A 22,230-nucleotide genomic window follows, 5' to 3' on the forward strand; every position below is an offset into this window, starting at 1 on the left:
TCATGATATTTTCCACGCAAATGATTTGACTTCATTTCTTTTCTCGAGAAATTTCACCAAAACTGCATCACAGTTATTAACAGAAAAAAAGATGTAACAAACACTACTGCACAAATCTTTTTTTAAAACCTTAAGGTGTTTTCTTTTGCTCTCTGGGCTTCAACAGTGCTTCTTCAGGAAGTCAAGACCCCCTTCTCTGTCCCCCCCCCACAGAGCTGCGGGTAAGCCTGAACACAGTAAACAGGTCTCACATCTAAAAAGTCACATGACCGACCTATTAATACCTGAATAGAAAGTGAATAAATTCAAATTCAATATTTGCATTTTTATTTACAGCCCTTTGTTATTGATCCACACTCTGTAGGCTACATTCACAATGTTGGGGAATATTTGAGTTGCTGTTGAAAGCTAGTAGTTATACTATTTTTGTTTTAAATTCTTTATTAGGAATAACCCCCTTGAGATGTGTCATCTCGTTTTCGAGGGGGTCCGAGAGTACAGAAATGTACAGTGCACAGACTAAAGTAGACAGGACGTTTGAAAGAACAAGACAAGAAAGAAAAAAACGTGAAAAAAAGTGATTAATGTCAAATAATGATAAGGTATCCATGATCCGGGAAACCTGCTCAAGGCAGAACATAAGATGGAGTGGATTGACCACTCACAGGTCATAAGCAAAGACAGTGAGATATTAACACAAACTTCATAATAATATTTTGATGATGAAGCGGTGTTATCTTGGAAAGTTGCAAATTGTTCTGAAATAAGAAGACAAGGCATTTTTGAACAGTTGGAGAGATGAAATGGACCGAATATTAACTGGTAAACTATTCCAATCTGAAGGAGCTTTAAATATGAAGGCTTTCTTGGCTGTTGCTTTTGAGACTGCTGGAACTGAAAAAAAGGAGCTGGGAGGAGTGGCTTAGTGGATGAAATTAGGAGAAAAGAACCATGAACTGTTTTAGATATGGAGGGAAATCAAAATGAATGCATTTGAATATGAACTGTAGCCAATGCCGTTGTCTTCTCATTGAGGGAGCAGGTAAGTTTAGTTCTGAATACATGATGCAATGATTTTTAAAAGATAAAACTGACTTGTTTTAAACTGGGATGTGTTTACTGACTGGGTTTTGTTGTGGATAATTGTTTGTTTGTTCAGTTGTGAACGCTGCGAAACAGGTTCAAACTTTTTTTTGTCTGCAGCTCTGGCCGAAAGTTTCTCTTCTCCACAATCACTTCCTGTTTTTACCAGCTGGGCTTCACTGCAGTCACAAACACATATTGGTTTTTTTATAACCCACATGAACTGAGTTTGCCAGATCTCATGGTGGTAGTACTGTTTAAGATGGCATTCAACAAGAAACTAGAGTGTTTAGAGATTAAGACCACCAAGACTCCTGGTTCCCACGAAAGATCAACCAACTCAAACACACACACAAAAAGTATATATGTATAACTTATTTGTTTTATTGTTTGAATTTTGAATAATTTAATCAAATGTATATAGCTCATCTTTATTCATAGCCGACTGTCTGTTGACGGTTTGCATAACTTTAAAAACATCAACATGATTTGTGTATGCTAAACTGACCTGTCTCCTTTATAAATATAGACCAAGAAACTCTAACCTTTCAAAAGGCTGGACTTTCCTGAGTGAAAAGGGCATCACCCAGAAACAACAGTTCTCAGACATATACTTAAATAAATGCATTCACGGTTCTAAACAATGTTTTCTATAGTTGAATTATAGTATTAATGGCATCAAATGGATTATTAAATACTGAACAAGTATGTCTAGTTGTCACTAAGTAGCCTACATAGGGGTTGAGGTAAATTATCTTTGCAACATTTCTCCTTAATTTGTAATGTTGGTCAGAATAGAAGAAAAAAGTTTAACGGACTATTTATTCATTGTTTTACCGACAATATTTTATATGCAGTGACAGAAATACAGTAGATACTTCTTCTTCTGTTTCCTATAACCATTTGCAAGTTTCACAACTTTCAAAATAGAGCAGTGAGGTCTCCTGGTTTTCAAAATTCCTGTAAGTTAGATAGGGGTTAAGAAAGTTCAATGTGTACGCTAAGTGTGCTCAGGGATCATTGTCTTTTAATAGGAAATAAAATATTTTTTTTTTTACGTTTAATACTTAAAGCACGCAGAACTTCAAGATTTTTCTAAAGATTTTTACATTTAGAAAACTTTTATTTACTTTTATAAGAGTTTTCTCTTACATTGTGATAAGCTAGGCTACTTTTATTCACAAGATTTAAGTACTTCCAATTGAACACAACCGAAAACAAAAATAAAAAGTTTAAAAGCCAAAAGTTATGACTTGTTTATTTTCGTTGTGTTTTGCAAGAAAAATGAATACATTCATTAATAAAAAAACAACAACCGTGAGCTCATTTAATAGGCTATACTCACAGCGGAGTGGGCTATGGAAATGGCTATCTTTTACATTTTTGATTAGAGCAAAATAAATTGACCAAACAAATGTTTAAATAAACTACCAATTAATTTATTGTCAACCAGCTAATTGATTAATTAAAATTAATTCAGCGTTTTTTTAACCCACAAAATGAAGCCTTAAAAAATTATTAAATACAAAGAACTTCCAATAAACAAGTAGGCCTGTGTTATTGTTTTATGGCACAGGAGGCGGAAGTAAGAACAAAACACTTTCACTTCACGCGAGCAGAATTTTTTTTCGGACGGTCCCTTGGCGCGCGCAGCCGTCAGTCAGTTCGGTACAGCACGGTGCGGTGCTCCTACATCTCTGTATGAATGACAGCGCAGTTAACCAACACAGAGGAAACTCTTCACTGATTCTCATGAGCCGTACGAGCAACTGAGCTGGATTTACAACCCCCCCACCTCCCGCCCCCCCCTCCAGCTCACGGACTGACCTGCAGCTTGCCTGACTGAGACATGTCATTTGGGATATTACAGCCTCCATCTTCGCTGTAAGACAAACACCATGAAGAGATGACCGAGGACTTGTAGAGCTCACAGGCAAGTGTAAAGCTAACATGTTGCGCTCGTTTTGAAAGACAATATCTGTCAAGTTGTACACGGAGAGCAGAATATTACTCCTCTGACTGTAGCTGGAGATTCACCTTCTGTTTCCTTCACTGTGTCTGGCTTTTCATTTGTAATTCCTTGCAGTGCCGGTTCATGCACATTGTAAAAAAAGAATCACTGACATAAATGTATGTTTTTTTAGGCACACAATTGAGCTAACACAGTACAAGTTTTCTCTTTCAAAACCATTGGCAGGGCGTAGAATTACTTCAATGGCAGGTCATTTACAATAGCATTTCAAATACAGCGTTTTCATTTTGCACAGTCATTTGACTAGAATAGCAGTAGAGGGCAAAACATTTTGCAGTGTGTATCAGTCAGTTTAAGTTTATCAGGTTTCTTCACCTTATTTGACCTCTGTGTGCTGCTTTCTCACAATATCTGTTAAGGTGGTTATGCACTTTGTGTACACTAAACTACAAATCATAGACTCTAAAAAGAAATCTGTAAAGCTATTGCTATGTTTACTATTTTATAGCCTACTTTAAAATTATTGAATTGTTTTTTTATTTAACGTTTTTATGTATAAAGCTACACTGGTGCCTTAAACTACAGGGAGGCTAAGGTCAAAATGTCTGATACTTTGATACTTTTAGAAACCCCCGGGTTTAAAAATGATACCATAATAATGATGAATAGTATTACAATAACTGCAGATCTTTAGTCATACAAAAGTAGCCACAAAAGTAAGAGAAAACACGGTCTTCCTTGCAAAAATAAACATGTTGCCATTACATCCTGCCTATGCAATTGCGCAATATAGACACTGTTTAAGAGTTTGCTACATTAAATTAAGAAATTACTCAGTATTTCGTGCCAACTGCTATTTTTGTGCCTGTTGTATCCAAAAAAAAGTCTTGATTTTAACTAGTATCTTATCAAAGTCTAAATTTCTGGCATAGTGACAACCCTACTTCAGGCTGCTGTTGTTCAGTCACTGTGTCATTCATTTTTTTGTGTTACAAACTTGGCATACGTGTTCTGATTTTAAATGAAAACCCTTGTAAAGATAAGTCATCCAGGGTTTTTAGGAAACAGTCATCAGTGTGTTTCAACACTAAACACAGGGCCCACGTACATGTTAATATTGGACAAATTGACCTGTGTTTCCTGTTTGTGTGTATATTTGTGTGTGTGTGTGTGTGTGTGTGTGTGTGTGTGTGTGTGTGTGTGTGTGTGGATGGCCGGCTTGTGTTTCGGTGAGCAGCAGAAGAGGAGCTGACGGTAAATGAGAGGCTGTCACCATGCCCCCGGGGAAGTATGGGATGCAGGAGGAGTGGGAGAAGGAGGGGGACCAGGAGATCATGATGGACTTCCTGTTGCCTACGGGGATCTTCCTCAAATTCCCTGTATCACGAAACAACACAATTTCAATCATCAAAAAAGTACGTTTGCCTATCAGAAAAGCTTTGATGTAACATGTAAATATCTGATGTTTTATGCTGTCATACAATGCATTTTATATTTATTAGAATAAAACTGTATTCCTAAAAGATTGCAATTGATTGACTGCAACCCGGCACTGGGCTTCTGGGGAGCTCTGTTCCGATGCACTGTTGTTATTTATAATATTTACTCAATATGCTTTTAAGCAAATTGGATGACTTAATATTTCCTTCAGACATTAAAGTAATTAAAACATTACAAACAATGATTTCTTGTGCTTCTGATGCACCTCAGAGTTTTGATGCAACTGTTACTGAAAGAGCTGCAGCTTTCCTCCTTGGTACATGAAGCCAGCTCTCCACCGGATCAGATCTGCTGTTTAATATGAATGTGCTGTTTCTATGCCAACAGTTCTGCCACTCCAGGTTGTTTGATTTAGCTGTTAAATAAGGATACTCTTGGAAGCTGTTACAATGATTAAGAGATTACGTGCCTTTGCAACAGAGTTAATTCACAAAGAATATTAGAGAATATTCAAAAACTGCCAGGGTCATTTTTGGCATCATGTGTTATCATTCAGTGTATTGAAAATGTAAAATAATAACGACATCATCATCATACATTTCCTCTACAGACAGAACACACTGTCGACTTCAGGTTACGCTCTGTGCTCATACAAACTGAGATCTAAATATCATGTGTCTCTGTTGTCTCAGATGGTTTGGAAAAATGCCAGAAGTGAGGCCTTGTTCGGGGCCCTGGGGGACCCTGATGCATACGTCTTTACCTGCATCAACCAGACGGCAGAGAGGGAGGAACTGGAGGAGGAATCGAGGCGTATAAGTGACGTGCGGCCCTTCATGTGTGTTCTAAGGCTGGTGGCAAGGGAAGGCGATAGAGTGGAGAAACTCACCAACACACAAATCAGCTTGTTAATTGGCAAAGGTCAGCAAAATTCTTCTGAAAGACCTCGTATGATACTGGTGGCCCAACCAAGCTATGGAGAACCAAGCTTTTGTTAGTTGGTATTGTTGTTAAGTCAGTAAAAGGTTAATTAAAAATACTGAGCTAGTTTTTCTTCAGATTAGCTAAATGACGTGGAGCAAACATCCCCGTCTGCATCGCCATGTAGCTTAGCTTTTGTGCTGTCTCTCCTGCCGGTCTCTCATTAAAGTTGTTGAGTTGTACGTCATACAACCCCACTTCAAAAATACACAGTAACCACTTTAATGTATGATTTAACTCGCTGTAATTTTTTAGGTCTGCACGAGTTTGAGGCCCAGAAGAACCAAGAAGTGGACGAGTTTCGGACTAAGATGCGTACGTTTTGTGAAGAGAAGGCTCAGGAGCGGCAGTTGTTGCCATGGCAGCAGTGGATGGAGTACAGCTTCCCGTGTGACCTGGAGCCATGCTGCTCTCCACCGACAAGCGCCAAGTCAAAAAGTTCCAAGAAGATTTTCATCAATGTCAAATTTGAGGCTTGTGATGTGAGTCAATCTGTTGTCATTTTTACAAGTCATGTATTTCAAGGTTGATGAGAAAAGTTGATTAGACAATAATAATCCAATGTTATAGTTTGACTTAGCAGCATTTTGGAATTTGGGAAAAACTGTGGTTCCACCTTGAGTTTACAGATTTTGGAGGATGGCATCAAGTAAACATGAGCACATGTGGAAATCCCCCTCTGTCATCTCAATCACTTTTTTGAAAATGTTCCTTGGGAACAAGATCTTTAGACATGAAAACAGTATTTTGTAAACGTTTTCTGTAAATTTGGCGCCTTTTAATTTGGGGAAGATGTCACTGACTCTCCTTAGGAAAGCTTCATGCTGCAGCAGGACCCTCAGGACCCCCCTGCAGCACTGATGAAGAGCGCCTTGAAGAAGAAGGCCACAGTGTTTCGTTCATTGCGACAGGAGCCCGAGGACTACACCCTACAGGTCAACGGGAGGTGGGATTTCATCTATGGGAAACACCCTCTGTCCCAGTTTAAAGTGAGTCATCTCAACAACATAACCTCTGAGGAAAAATGTTTTGGGTTGGAAGACAGCATGTTTGATTGTTTCGTTAACCCATCCACTTGAACATAAAAATGGGGCTGCAGTTAGTGACTTAACTCAGTATGTATAAAATGTATTATTTTAGACTTTTGGACACTTTAATTTGACCCTGTTTATCTTACATACAACACTTAAACACAGTTAGTTTGTATGGAATAGTGAAACCTAGAGCCAATCTTAGGTCATTCAACAATTTCTGGATTTGGAAATTAGCATTTTTTGAAGCTATCACAGTTTAGCTTCTGTCTTTATATTCGGAGTGCTGTTGGAGTGCTGTCCTTTTTCAAGGATCAGTTGAAGCCGTTTAGTCTCTCGTTGTTTTTTTGTATTTTACTGCATTCATTTTGCCGTTACCCCAACCAGCCGCCAAGGCCTGCATCCAAACAACATGATGCTTCATAGCTGTGATGGTGTGTTTTGGCAGATGTTTACTGTTTCGGTTCTACTCAACAGTGATTAGTATGATCTCAAGTATGAAAAGCAAAATTGTGGTCTCATTAGACCAGAAAATCTTCGTCCACTGAGTTTCAGAGTCTCCCACACGCCAAATGTGACTTTTTCCAACAGTTTCTCTGTTTTGCTGTTTAGCTGTGACTCACAAAGCAGTTGGACAATTTGACTAGCTGCTCTTGTCTTCTTCTTAGCGGCCCGAGCTTCTTAAAAGCTCATTATGTTTACACTTAATATGGGGATACAGATTTCGGTGTGTCTAAAAATTGTCTTTTATATTAACTGCCCTGAGTATCATTTCCAAATCTGTCCCATTTACAACATATTCTATCATCATTCCCTCAGTTATGAAAAACAACTGTTAAAACATAGTTTTAGATTAATTGTACTTAATCAAAATACATTTCTTTATCACCTTAAACATTTCTTGTCTGTTGATCTGTGACACTGTGTCAATTTACAAGTGAAAAAACACAACATGAACTGCTTGGCGGTCAAACATTTCTCGATATTTGTGGATAACCTATTTCTCTGTTATCTGTCTGCTTTCTTACTTTGAATTTCATTATAGCTTCAGTGATTGTCATGTCAGGATTGGATGAGTCAAAGCTTTGGTGACAGGAGACCCCACTGTTGATTATGAAACTCCAGCCTACTGCAGGGTTACTCATATCAGTATAGCTCCTTGCAGAAAGGAACTGAACCCAGCCACACATTATGAGATTTCAGCTGCATTAACCTACAGCAAATGAACAGCCCATAGAGTTAATAGAGTTAACTAGCCAGCGCTATCAGAACACTGGGAAATATGTGTGGGTGAACCGACTGATGCTTGTACCAGTAAAACCCCTCTTGTGTGTGTGTGTGTGTGTGTGTGTCTCCATCTTCCCCCCCCCAGTACATTTTCTGGTGTTTGAGAAATGGCCAAAACCCTCATCTAACCATGGTGCACTACTCCACTATCAGCAAATATCAGGACGAGCAGGGCAGAATGTGCAACCAGGTGTTTAAGAGTCGCTCCTCGTCCAGACCTCCTCCACTGCCCCTGAAGAAGGTGAGAGGTTAGCGGACGGCTGCATGTATTTTATTAACAGAGCCATCCGTTTTTTCCTTCCTCTTCATTACAGTTGTTCCTCAACCAAACAGCTGTGGACTTTGGCACTGTTGAAACATGCTGTGCCAAACGATGTTGATAATTTACACTTGACACCGTTTCAAGTTTAACATTGAACATTGAATTTGAGATGGTACTTACTTATGCGATTTAAACTTAGATATGATACCAGTAAAAACAAATTATATCTTTACCTGTTTCATTACCTCAGCAGCACAAATACTATATTGTCCTTAATACATACTTGTCCTTGGGACCCAATAGTGGCTAATTTCTTGTTTTTTTATAACCAAAAATTGGAAGCAAAATGGCACAAATGCATCATCAACGTTTCCGTATTGAGATATTTCTGTAATTTAGAACAGTCGTTCCCAACCTTTTTTCCTTTTAACCCCCTCACTTGTGTGTAAGAAAAGCTGAGCCCCCCAGGACACACAGGAAATGATACATGAAATGATACATTGCTTTCATAAATTAATATACATTTAAATTGTTTTTATTGATAACAGAATTTGACTACAATCCTGTTCTTACCAAAACGCCTTTGTAAAAAAATCCTGGTATTGTTTTAATAATATTGACAACCTCAGAGCCCCCCCTCCCTACATATCGAGTGGGAACTCGGGGTTTAGAGCATGCTCTCTCTTTGGATCGCGGCAACTTTTAGTTCAAATGTGGCCGAAGATCTGTGCGTATTTTTTTAAAGCTTCACTACATTTTGATATCTATCATTAAAACAACTGAGATGGTATCATTTTAAAACATGTAGTGTCGACAAAGTATCAAATTAGCCTAAATGTTGACAACCTCAATAAAGCATATATTAACTTTGAGACTGTGCTGGCAAAATTAAAGTTAATGTGTATTTGAGCTTTTATTTAAGTGATTCGCACAAATAAAAAAAATAAAACAGACATAGAAGTATGAGACATTTTTTTTTTTGCAAATTTGATCGAAGCACCTTTGGGAGCTTTTTTCCCCCTGTTTTCTTTCAGGTTAAAGTTTGTTCCCCTTTTTTACTATATTTTGAAACTGAGTTGTGTGTCTGTATTTTGGCAGGAAATTGTAGCAACAATTTCATCACCTACTACTTCAGTGAATGCAGTGAGTTCAGTTTCAACAAAAGTGAGAGACAAAGAAAATAAATGTCATCCCTTCTTTCTGCAGCAGAAAACGTCTTCGCTGTGGTCCATCAATGAGCCATTCTGTATTCACCTGCTTCAGGGCAGCCGAGTCAACGCAGATGAAGGAATGAAGGTTGGTGTGTTTCTCTTACTTTGCAGCTTAATTAATAGTGGCATTCACTTGTTTAACAGTAACTCAGTTTCAGTTGTAAGTTCAGCAGGGCGGACATGTAAATGACAGGAGGGTCACATGGTCTAAAACCACCGTTTCCCATAATTCAACAAGGCGGTTGGTTACAACTTCAAAACAGGAAGTGGGGAGGGCCTATCTGATTTGTATGTCTCACTCTGAGGCCTATTTTCTAAGAAAGAACGCAGACTTCATGCTCATGTTGCTCCCTTTCTCGCTTTCGGTGCACGTCTTTTTTTGTAGGCTATGCATGTATTCTGTTACTATAGTAAACACGCTTTCACATATGTTGAAATTTGACATTGGTGGCAGTTCAAATTGAAACATGTCCTTAAATATGGGTAAAAGTGTACAGAAAAAGATCCAATAATACTTTATACAGATATTCAGGTTTTTTCAAAGGCCTTTTTTTTTTCTCACTAAGTTGACAAACAAGAAACCAGAGAGCACACATACACAAATTAATTCTGTGGCCTTGTTTTGAATACACCTGCATAACTAACCATGTTACTATTTAGATGGATGATTAAGTCCACTTATTGTGGCTTCCTACATCATGTCCTTTTTTGTCCTGTCACATAATTATCATTTCTGCATTTGGCAGGCAAATGTTTGTAACCAAACCCTTGGGGGAAACAGCAAGTCATATGTTTATATAGATTCAGACTATCTTTATTTGCTAAAAGGCAAGAGTGTTATTTTGTTTGCAGCTTATTGCAGTTTCATTCTTATGATTGGTTAAAATTTTTGACTGACTGTGAATAGCATCAAAAGAGACTGCTACCTTCTCACAGTAGGAAATGAATGTGCAGACCCTTTGACTCACACCTTGATTGACACATGAACCTGTGAATCATTTTGTGATGTCTGTAAATCTTTCATAAACATTCTCCCTCAGACAAGTGTTAAACCCTTTCAGCTTTTCTAACCACATGTCATTCCCCCATCTAAGCACTCCTGTGTATGTGTGTGTTTCCCCTCTAGCTCGTAGTGCAGGCCGGCTTGTTCCATGGCAGCGAACTGCTCTGTAAGGTGGTGACAAGCTCAGAGGTGGCAGTGTCATCTGAGCCTCTGTGGGACCAAAAGTTGGAGTTCGACATTAACGTGGCCGACCTGCCTCGCATGAGCCGTCTGTGCTTTGCGCTCTACGCTGTCATTGAGAAAGCCAAGAAACCCCGCGGCACCAAGAAGAAGAATAAGAAAGCTGTGAGTCCATCCGAAGTGTTGTTTTGGGCCATAGTGTAAAATTTGTTTTTTGATCAGGCAAGTGTTTGGGCTGGTGGATGGTAAGATGTTGGCAAGCACAAACATATCTATTTCCTCTCTAGCGTGTAGTGTGTGCTGTGTGGCTGTGTTGTGCAAGTTTGTTCAGTGGCAAGACTGCGGTTAACTTGTCATCCACTTCAGCTCTTTTATCTGTGGATGGAGTACAGCTCTTTTATCTTTTTCACCCCAAAAAAGGAAGGAAGGACATGGCAAACATTTTCAAGGAATTCTAAATTCATCTTCACAGTTGCCATACATTTTTTCAGAATTCATAACCTCATAGTGTTTTACCTTAGAATATAGTCCTTTCATTCAAGCCTTTATTCTGGAAACTTTACAGTAAAGGCACATTTCCTCTTCTTTTGACTATTGGTGTCTAAATCCATGGTTTAATTGTTGTTCTGCTTTCCTTTGAAATTCTTCTTTTAGTGCACTATTTAGACGCAGGTATGTAGATTGAACTCTTGACTTGTAAAGACTGTGTTATCTTCATACAGTAAGTACATCTGTGTGGAAAATATATTTTTTGAAAGTTTTGAAAGGAAGGCAGATGATTTTCAGACAAATAAAAAAAAAAAGCCCTGAACAAAATGCTCTGGATCAGAAAAGATGATCTATGCGGGATTAAGGCGGTACAGGCTAAGATAATGTCTGGGTTTTTTTTTTGTTGTGTGTGTAAAATTCACCGGACAACGACATAGACTTCGAGAGCCAGCAGAAGACACTCATTTTAACAAACTCCAACTGACAGTTACACAATTATTACTTTTACAAAATTGAGAATATTAGATGAGATAAGATTAGATTAGTTCAACTTTACTGTCTGTCCCAACACTGACAAAAATCCCCTTTTTGACAAGGCTCAAACAATAAACACAACTTACATTAAAAACTCATTTAAAACACAACACAAAGTACATAACTGATTTGATATGCAGATCTACAGAATATTGATGCACAAGCAGTTTATATTGAACCAACCAAAATGTTTTGATGCAAAAATGTCAAATATTCCAGGTTCCAGCTTCTCAGATTTGAGTATTTGGAGCTTTTTAGCTTTTTTTATACATTTTAAAATAAACGTTTTATATCATTATAAAAATAATTATTATTTAGACTTGAGACTGTAAGTTTACAAACAAGGCAGTTTGGAGATATTACTTCCAGGAATGACATTTAAACAATTGTTTAGCATTTCATCGACTACGTAAAAAAAAAAAAAACAATATAAGAATATTGTTAGATTATTGTTAGTTACTGATTATTTCTCTCCTATTAAAATTAATAAATTAAATAATGAACATTTGCTTCTACATACTACTATTAGTTACATGACATAACATGACAAGTTGTACATTGCTCTTACTATTCACATGTGTTTAAAAAAAGAAGCGTGTGAAATGAACAGCCAGAAGCAGCAACACGAAAATAACTCTTTGAACAACCATTCTCTGTACAGTATCAAGTACAGTAAACAACATCGTGTTTCCCCTTTACTCTGCGGCCTCTTGTTTTGAACAATTGCAGCGGCTGAGGGCTGACACATTTAAGAAGTCTTAACATATCAAACAGGTGGGTTTCTGGGCATCAAGGCCACTTCTGCTTTCTGAGCAACTTCTCTCTTCTTTTGTCTGGAAGAGAAGCCCTGCAGACAGACGCCAGGAAGACTGAGGAAAGTTCAGCTCTACTTGCACTTGTTTGTGTGCACGCCACTTATTTTTAGCTGGGTTCATTCAGTCTAGTTTTGTTTGTTTCATCAATAACATACTCAGTGGACTTCTGCCGAGATGTTATTTCCATTCTTGCTGCTTTACAGTTTAACCTCATACCTATGTCAGATAAATTACTAGATTACTTTTTTTATGTTACTGATCAAACCTTAGTACACTTAATTTGAAAACAAGAGTACTATCAATGTGCCCCACTTTTGCATTTCTTTTGACATGATTTTGCTGCTTGCAGGTGCTTCAAAAAGCATTTCAACAAACATTATCAATCAATCAATCAATTTTTATTTGTATAGCGTCAACTCATAACTCATAAGTGTTATCTCGAGACACTTTACAAAAAGCAGGTAAAAGACCTTACTCTTTGTCTTTTAACATTACAAAAGAGCAGGTACAAAGACCATACTCATTGTTATGTTACAAAAAGCAGGTAAAAGACCTTACTTATTGCTATTATTCTGTCCCTCTCTTCAGGACTGTCCGATAGCCTGGGTGAATACTATGGTGTTCGACTACAAGGACCAGCTAAAGACTGGGGAGGTCCTCCTGTCCACATGGCCATCTGTTCCTGGTACTTTCAGCCTTGCTTCTTCTTACATCTCCCCCTCTTCTAACACCTCCCATGTTAACAGCTTCCTCCACAACGCCTGACAGAATGCAGAGGGCTGAAATACACACAATGTCATGTGGTGCCATCAAAACCCAACACATTATGTGTGGGCTGATTCACAAGCTAGTCACTTGACTTGTCAAATGTTTGTTTGTGTAAAAATGTGAGTTATGTGTTTAATCTCTGAGGCTGTAGCCACTATCTGTTGACTCACTGTCACATTAATACAGGAGAGATTTGAAGGTGAAAACGCACTCACTAAGTTGATTGAAACATTTACCAAGTGGCATAATTCATGATTTTTCCCCCCCAGATGACAAAGGTGACTTGTTGAATCCGATGGGAACTGTGGAGAAGAACCCAAATGTGGACAGCGCTGCAGTGCTGCTCATCCGCTTCCACAACATCCGCCCACATCCTCTCTATTACCCTCCACTTGACAAGGTATTTATTTTCAAGAGGCTATAGATGACTACTTGCTGAGATTTAGACTTTTTTATTTTTTTAAAGTCAGTCAAAGTAATCCTCACCTGTTTTCAGATAAGTGACAATGAGAATAATGGGGATGGAAATTTTATCGCCAAAGAAGAGGTAAGACTTTATAATTTCAGAGCCTGTTTCTTGCTGACCACTTTTATGTATCTATATGTAACTATGTGTGTTTGCTTTCTGTAGTACATGAAATTAAAAGAAATCATGGATAACAAAAACTACACCGAGTTTTTCGAGGACGAGAAGGAGATCTTGTGGAAGCTTCGTGCAGAAGTCCGTGATTGTTTCCCCGACAGTCTCTCCAAGCTACTCCTTATAACCAAGTGGAATAAGCATGAGGACGTAGTCCAGGTATTTATCCTGGATTTCTCTACTATGATCCGTATTTTTTATCAGGTGTGTTTATAGGTCTGGAATGTTTGCCAAGCCCAAAATATGTGTCCAAAATAGATTTAAGTTCTCAAAATATAAAGAAAAACAAATTTTGTCCAGTTTTTCTTAAGTATGTGATTATTCTCGCTTGATTTTTTTTCTTTACTGGCTAACCACCATCAGTGTATGTTATAGTGAATTATCAGACCAGTAAGGCTGTTGCTAAATATATTTTTTACAACACTTAATGTAGCTAAAATCAAGATAAATACATCTATTAATATAGTCTGTAAAAGGTAACAAGACCAACTTTGTACAGTCATGCTAGTGTTCTGAGCAAAATGCTAATGTTAGCATGCTAACATTCCCTTGGTGACATTACTAGCATGTTTAATGTTCAGCAGACAATTCTCAAAGATTATTAGCTTTACAATCTGCCTGCTAACATTTGGCTTTTGTTGTTAGCCTGGCAGGTATTTGGCCATAAACCAAAGTGTTGGGCAGAATAAAATGTTTACCTGGTAACCCAATAGTTGATGAGACATTTCATACTGAACCAAAAAAATGTCAACCAGGGGAATTTAGCCCAATCATAAAAGCATGTACCGAACAGAGCTAGAATAGTGATCAAGCTACGACGCTAGCACAAGTAAAAACATAAAATGCTTATTACATTTTCTACAGTCAAGTTGAAAGTCTGCAAATTACTTATCATGTCCAATTAACACTCACAAACACAATGACATTTAGTTAGTAAAGTTACAAACAAGAGAAGATCGACATTATATCTCTGTGTGTTTGCCCAATAAATGATCAAAACAAAAAGCGATTATCAAAGTAAATGCTGATTCATCTTTGCAACTCTACCAACCAGTAAAGGTCTTGAAAATGTGAAAATACATTGAACCGAAACACTCAGATCTCATGTGAAGATTAATTTTTGACCTGTATTTTAGAGTTCGAATTATTGCCACTGTAGTAGAAAATTCTCTTTTGATTCTCCGCAGATGGTGAGTCTACTGAGGAACTGGCCCGACCTCCCTGCCATCCATGCCTTGGAGCTCTTAGACTACAGTTTTCCTGACCCAGTGGTCCGTTCTTTTACCATCAGATGCCTCAGGAAGCTTAGGTACACACACATCCATTTTCATTGCTTTTACAAATTTCTTCTTCAAGTTTAAAAGCCTTTTTGTAACATTTGTTTTCTGCACAGTGATAATGAACTGCTGCAGTACTTAATCCAGCTGGTCCAGGTCCTGAAGTATGAGTCCTATCTCTACTGTGACCTCACCACTTTCCTACTGGAGAGGGCTCTCTCCAACAGAAGGATAGGACACTTTCTGTTTTGGCATCTCAGGTGAGACATAGTCCAGCAGACTAACCAAGATATCACGTTTATCTAGAAATCTATTGTCTGACTGATGAATTTGGGTTTGTTGAAGGTCTGAGATTCATGTGGCGTCTGTGAGTTTACGTTTTGGCCTGATTTTGGAGGCCTACTGCCGGGGGAACATCCACCACATCAAGCTCTTAACCAAACAGGTAATCTCATAGACCTACAGCATATACTCTAAGTAAGTGTTTTTTAATTTGTACTAAACGTCTGCCTCTGCCTTACCCGCGCCGCACAGAACGAGGCTCTGGGCAAAATGAAAGCACTGAGTGACTTTGTAAAGTCGGGTTCCCAGAAGATGACAGTGGATGACCTGAAGCTGTGCATCAGACAGGAATCCTACCTGGAGGCCCTGTCAGACCTGCTGTCACCGCTCAACCCCAGCATCATTCTCGCTGAGATCTGGTCAGTGCCAGACACACACACAAACACAAATTGCATTTTTGACTCCATAATTGTATTTTCAGGTTGAGTTTGGTCCCTTTCTGGGCTTACTGCATGACAAAATAATGCATTTATGTAGTATATTGACAATTTAACCTTTAGTTGTACAGCCCCAGCAGACCTTTTTTTGTAATAAACAATACTGTATGCCATTTTACTATTACCTCACATTGATCAATCCCTTTAAGTTTAAAGTTTTTGTTCTTATTCACATCCTTAAAGTGCATTTTTAATTTATTTTGGGTTTTAGTTTGTGTTCCTCCAACAACATTTCCCCATTTCTTACAGTGGCTCAGGAGGGACAACACTGACTGATGTACATTATAATATAAAACAGGTTAAAACAACAATGGGGGAAAACCTGAAAAACACCAAAGCCTTTCTCAACTTCCAAGTGTTTTGTTCTTTAGTCTATGAACCTTGCACACTTACGAGAATCTTTTGTTGAAGATACGTGTGTTTTTCTCCTTTGCAGTGCAGATAAGTGCCGGTTTATGGACTCCAAGATGAAGCCGCTGTGGTTGATGTATAAGAACCCCTGCATTCAAGGAGACATGGTGGGCATCATCTTCAAGAACGGAGATGGTGAGATACAAGACAATATAAACACGTAGCCACATGCGGACACAAAATAAACACGACAAATGGTATGAATAAAGGGTATTGCAACAGAAAGTTAAGCATACCATGCAGGTTGTGAAGAATGCTTCCCCAAAATGTAAATGTTAAGATAACATGAAATAGAACCTGTTTCATCACTTCTGCTCTGACAATGAAATGTTTTATACTTCCACCTTGACCTTTAGATCTTCGGCAAGACATGCTGACCCTCCAGATGATCCAGCTAATGGAGAACTTATGGAAGAAAGAAGGCCTGGATCTCAGGTACAGTGGGTGATGTTGTTTGCAGGACCTTTTCTTTTTTCTTTTACTCAAGCAGTTCCTCAGCCTATAATGATCATTTCCCCCTTCACTCAAAAGGATGATCCCATACGGCTGCTTGTCCACTGGGAACAAGATGGGGCTCATCGAGGCAGTAAAGCACTCAGACACCATCGCAAATATCCAGAGAAACAGCAGCAACAGTGCCGCCACCGCTGCCTTCAACAAGGACGCTCTGCTTAACTGGCTCAAATCAAAGAATCCTGAGTGAGTATGGTGAAACACTTTGACATTAAAGGTTACTATTGGACAATTTAAAAGACATCTTCTACTGTGTAGAAAAAGATTTGATCTCTTTTTAAATGATGGCCCTGTTTAGCACCAGGACCCAAGTACTGGTAGAGCAAAACCAACCAACTAACCTTTTCACAAGCAACTTTTCCCAACTCCTGGTAGCGGGATCCCAAGTGCAGAGTTGTTGGATTTTTATTTGTCGAGTGTGACATTGCACGCTTGAAATATTAGAACTAGCAGCAGTTGATACAACAGCTCCGTAGATTTTTTATTAAACACAAGTAAAGTATTAAATCTGCAGTAATAAAACACTTTGCATGTCCTGCCTTTAACCGTATTCAATTAAAAATAAGATTACTCCTAAGTTGTATTTTTAACTGAGGTCTCTCAAGGCAGTGTCTAGTCGTTTGATTTTCTGTTTATTCTAAATAGTGAGCTAACTACGTCGTTTGATGTCGCCGAGTGCATCTCATAGCACTTAAAGTATTTGGGTATATTTTGAAACTGAAACACAGTCATAGTGTGAAATGTATCACAACCACTGGCTCTGTTTTTTACAAACATATCCGTAGCGTTAGGAACACAAACTTTGCACGGTAGCGATACACAGATGTAAGAACATTTGACATTTTTTTTACGGTTGTTTAAGAAAAATGGGTTTTATATCAGAAGAATATTAGTAAGATGGGCTAACAGTATAATTCAATGCAATTACAAAACTTACATACATACATTTGTAGTGTTTCCTTTATTTTAATCATGATAATGTAGCTTCAGTTGGAACAAAGAGCATAGGTGTTATTTCTCTACAGTAATAAGAAAATATTTGTTTCCATGCCTGACAGAAGCCTCTCTTTGATTCTTTAAGAATGTCTTTGTTGTTGTCAGTGCATGTTTGAATGTTTACGTCTTCAAAGTATTTATTGTGTGCAGTGTTTTAAACCCATGATCAAGCATCACAAAGTGCAGAGGCAACTCCAGCATCAGCAACATTAAATGAGAGTAGATTTTTATTTGGTGCCAGACAGTCTGAAGGTCTTGTCTTTTCTGAAAGCTCCTCGAAGTGAGAGAAGCATTCAATGTAATGAATAAGCCTTTGTGCGTCACATTGGCAAGACAGGCCCAGCTGAGTGCACAACAGAGCAGAAAGGTAATTAGCTTGAAATGTTGCAGCAGCCAAAATGGAGCAGAGAAAATTAGTAAAAGATAGACACTGTGCACGTCTAGACGGGGGAAGGATGTGATGGTCAATCATCAACCAGCACCAGAACTCTTCTGTGAATATTTAATATTGCTGTAAAGAAATTCTGCCTCATGGCCATGTGTGTGTAAATAGTTGTTTTGCATATAATGTGACCATGATAAGAAGATGTAAATAGACTTTGTGAACAAACCCAGTCATGCTTTGCTTCCTTGTTTCTATTTTTTTCTACCAGTGACAAACTTGATAAAGCAATAGAAGAGTTCACACTGTCCTGTGCTGGCTACTGTGTAGCTACTTATGTCCTGGGCATTGGAGATCGTCACAACGACAATATCATGATCAGGGAAACTGGACAGGTATTCTAATATTTGATATCATAGGAAATTATGATGACATTGAAATCCGCTTCAAGGGGACGGCTAGACTGCAGAACACTTGTTTCTTGAATTGATATTCTAGAATAAACATGTTTAATTATGTAAAAAGTACTCTCCCGATCTTAATGAAAGTTGTGAATTTGTTGTGAAATGAATTTCATTCAAATTAGTTTTCGTGTCGGATTAGATCATTTGAGTGTGAACCCCTTAATCCGTCACTCACGAGTTAATCAGTTTTTAAGAAATGTGACTGGTAAGTGATGCAGAACCAATTCACAACCCAGAGGTCATTTTCACCTTTGCTCTTCAGCTGTTCCACATTGACTTTGGGCATTTCCTGGGTAACTTCAAGCGGAAAATGGGGATCAACAGGGAGCGTGTGCCTTTCATCTTGACTTACGACTTTGTCCATGTGATCCAACAAGGAAAAACGAATAACAGTGAGAAATTTGAAAGGTATGGTATTTTTTGTCGGTCTTATCTGCTGACCAGGGATTTTTACTACAAATGGTTTAGTACTGCATCCATGTTGTTGCAGGTTTAGGGAGTGCTGTGAGCAGGCCTACAAGATCCTATGTCGAAACTGGTCCCTGTTTGTTAACCTCTTCGCTATGATGAAGGCAGCAGGACTGCCAGAGCTCTCCTCCTTCAAAGACATCCAGTATCTAAAGGTATGTAAACATGACGGTGTTGATCATGCTGATGACAGAAATGTTAATGAGGATGATAACAAAGGTTGGTTTTTGTTTTCTCATTTTTAAAAGGACTCTTTAGCGTTGGGCAAATCAGAGGAGGAGGCGTTGAAGAATTTCAAAGTGAAGTTCAACGAAGCTCTGCGTGAGAGCTGGAAGACCAAGGTGAACTGGATGATGCACTCCTTAGCCAAAGATAACAGACCGTAAAGAACAATGAATAAAGGGAACCTGAGGAGCAACAACAAATTATTGATTTGAACCAAGGAAGTAAACAGGATCAAATATGATCCTTTATTAATGGCATTCAAGGACGCTCTGCAAATGTTTACCTCTGGCTGGCCTGACCGTGGAAAATCCCCTCTAAATAGGAGCATCCAAAAACAACTTTTAATCCTGAAGAATAATTTCAGTCCATATATTTTCTTCAAGAAGGACATTAAACACACTCATCTTCTCCATTTAAACAATGGAATGCCTTTTCTTGAAGGCTGCAGAGGAAACAATGAAAAACTGCTTTTTTCATCTCCTAAAATCGCTACTTGAAAACGTGTGCAAAGTGTCACGAGTCAATGGAACAAGAACAGAGACTGAAAATTCAGCTCACCGACTGCAACACTCAACAGGGTGCGAACTTCAAACAAACTTTATGATGACTAGAGATGACACTGTTTAGTCACAGAGTACAATAACAAGGCAGCAGCAGTTTCATTTCAAACCCTTTGCTCAGTTTACAACCCTCCATTGCTGTGTTGTTTCCTGTCATTTTAACTGCCTCATAGCAATGGTGTTTTTTCTCATTTTCTTTTTTTTGTGTGTGTATTTTATTTAATCTGGGAACTCAGAAGTATTTGTAAAAAGTCATGAAGAATATTTTTAAAATATGATGTGTTGAACTATGTATAATGTTGCCTTGAAGTGAAGTAATTCATTAGCATAGTATTATTTATAATATATTGAAAGATGTGAGGCTTGGAATTGAATGAGCCGTTAGATACCACTCTTGTCTGTGTTTTTATACATACATACTATTTACTTGATTACAACTAACAAGTAGAAAATAAAATGAAGTGATCTCAGGTGAAATTATCAGATTAAATGTTGAATAAAATAGCAGGTAGAACTAAAATAATAATCTGTAGAGCTGTAGACTTGTTGATGCATATCACAAAAAGTTGGTACACATCTCTTTTGAAAGTTTGAATCTGAACTACTATCAAAGACGATGCAGTAAGTTTGTGTGTCTTTCTGAATTATTTTTTGTTATGTTAAATTTCAATTGCATTGTTGAACTGATGTTCTTAGTGCCATGGAAAAGTCATGTCATGCTTGTGTCAAACACCTCTATACTTTGTCATATCCAATGCTGTGCAAAATAGTGTGTCAGTGTGGGGCCGCTGGTGGCCGAGTGGTTAATTTGTATGTACCGAGTACGAAGCGGGCGACCAAGGTTAGAATCCCACTTGTGGCTTCTTTCCCGCATGTCATTCCCCATTCTCTCTTTCTCCCCAATTTCCAACTGTATCCACTGTCTTGTCTCTCAAATAAAGGCACAAAAAAATGAAAGAAAAAAAAGTATGTCAGTGTGTTGAAGGGTTTGATTTTATGGTGCTTTCTGATTGCTTATATGCTGGATATCTTGCCGTTTGTCATACAAGGAAGATGATATGCTTTTCAGTTTGTATAGCACTTGAAACAATTTCTGTCTATTGTATTAGTCTCAGTACCTTTACAGAGGAACAAGATTGAAAAGCTAGTGGAATAGACTCAAAATATAAGTTGTCTTGTCTGTGTCTCTCTGCTGAACACTGCTGTTTTAAGTCAAAAGAAGCAGATCAACTCTGCGATAAGCAGCCAGGCACATCTGTGCAGCTGACTAAATACGTGTGTGTGAACACACACTGATGGAGACCTTTTCCTTTATCTTCATTCTGTTTTCAGAACTGCTTCTCTCTGCTATCCCTCTATTACAACCTCACATTTGCTGGACATCTGTCGCAAACTCCTGTTGCATGGAGGCCACAAGGCATGAAATACCTTGGAGTCAACATAAGATCTCCAGTTGACGCCATTTTTGAACTGAATGGCCCTATGCTACTGAAAACAGTCCGAGAAGACTTAAAAAGATGGATGAATTTACCATTATCATTGTGGGGGAGGGCTGAAGTACTTCAAATTAATATATTTGCCAGGTTGACCTTTATTTTTTCAGCAATTCCACTAAAATTTCCTCAGGAATGGTTCAGTGAGATACAGAAATCATTTTCAAGGTTCTTATGGAAAGAGTTAACCCAAAATTAGCCTTAAGAAGTAAGCTATATCCAGGGACAAGGGTGGATTAGGAATACCTGAATTGAATTAAAAGATGCAGCCACTGGCAGTGGAACTGTCTCAAAACTACAAATTACTGTGTCAATGCTAATTTGCTAATTGTAACACATCAATGCTAGCACAATGGGAGAAAGATCTGGGTGTACACCTCACAACAGATCAGTGGAATGCAATAATGAGTCGTTCGAATCACCTCTCAAAATGTGTAAAATACAAAATAATCCAAATTAAAATTCTGTGGCGGTCATAGATAACCCCACACAAATTGAAGAAAATTAACTGTAATGTTTCAGATTTGTGCTGGCAGTGTTGTGTGGGGTGACTGGAACTCTTGCATCAATTTTGGCACTGTCCAGAGGTCCAGAAATTCTGGATCAATGTGAAAGATCCTCTGTGCAAAATACTAAATATAAACTTAAGATTTAGTCCAAAAGTGGGTGTACTGGGAAATAAGATAGATGGGGTAACCACAAAAGAATTACAATACTTGATTGGATTAGCTTTTCTATCTGTCAAACGGATAATAGTGATTAATTGGAAGGTAAGAGAGCCAGATTGTTTTGACATGGACAGCTGGCTTAAAGACTTGGAATCGTTGTCTATGGAGCAAGCAGCATCCTTTCTCGAAGATCTGGGCAGTGACCAAGGTCATTCTTTGAGCCTTATCCTGTCTGGCTTAAGGAAAAGGTTCAGAATGTAATTGTACAGTTGGCCTGGAGGTTATTATGGATATGTAT

General features: G+C 38.3%; 1 protein-coding gene across 2 annotated transcripts; it reads left to right on the forward strand.

The window, feature by feature from the left end:
- The first annotated feature begins 2,716 nt into the window (after window positions 1–2,716).
- On the forward strand, window positions 2,717–20,740 carry pik3cd (phosphatidylinositol-4,5-bisphosphate 3-kinase, catalytic subunit delta). Of its 2 annotated transcripts, none has more exons than XM_065961520.1 (23): window positions 2,717–3,016; window positions 4,293–4,470; window positions 5,188–5,416; window positions 5,732–5,958; window positions 6,289–6,465; window positions 7,880–8,035; window positions 9,266–9,352; window positions 10,394–10,615; window positions 12,877–12,973; window positions 13,326–13,456; window positions 13,553–13,603; window positions 13,688–13,855; window positions 14,884–15,005; window positions 15,090–15,233; window positions 15,319–15,418; window positions 15,508–15,674; window positions 16,189–16,298; window positions 16,520–16,598; window positions 16,695–16,862; window positions 18,326–18,449; window positions 18,781–18,926; window positions 19,009–19,141; window positions 19,235–20,740. In XM_065961520.1, the coding sequence occupies exons 2-23, from the start codon at window positions 4,330–4,332 to the stop codon at window positions 19,370–19,372; spliced, it is 3,117 nt and encodes a 1,038-aa protein (XP_065817592.1). In that variant the 5' UTR covers window positions 2,717–3,016; window positions 4,293–4,329; the 3' UTR covers window positions 19,373–20,740. The 2 variants fall into 2 exon arrangements, with proteins under 2 accessions (XP_065817592.1, XP_020487945.2); XM_020632289.3 differs by having other exon boundaries at window positions 2,718–3,016; window positions 9,263–9,352.
- Window positions 20,741–22,230: the final 1,490 nt, after the last annotated feature.

The sequence above is a fragment of the Labrus bergylta genome, chromosome 12 (genome assembly GCF_963930695.1).
Source record: "Labrus bergylta chromosome 12, fLabBer1.1, whole genome shotgun sequence".
Classification (NCBI taxonomy): Eukaryota; Metazoa; Chordata; class Actinopteri; order Labriformes; family Labridae; genus Labrus; species Labrus bergylta.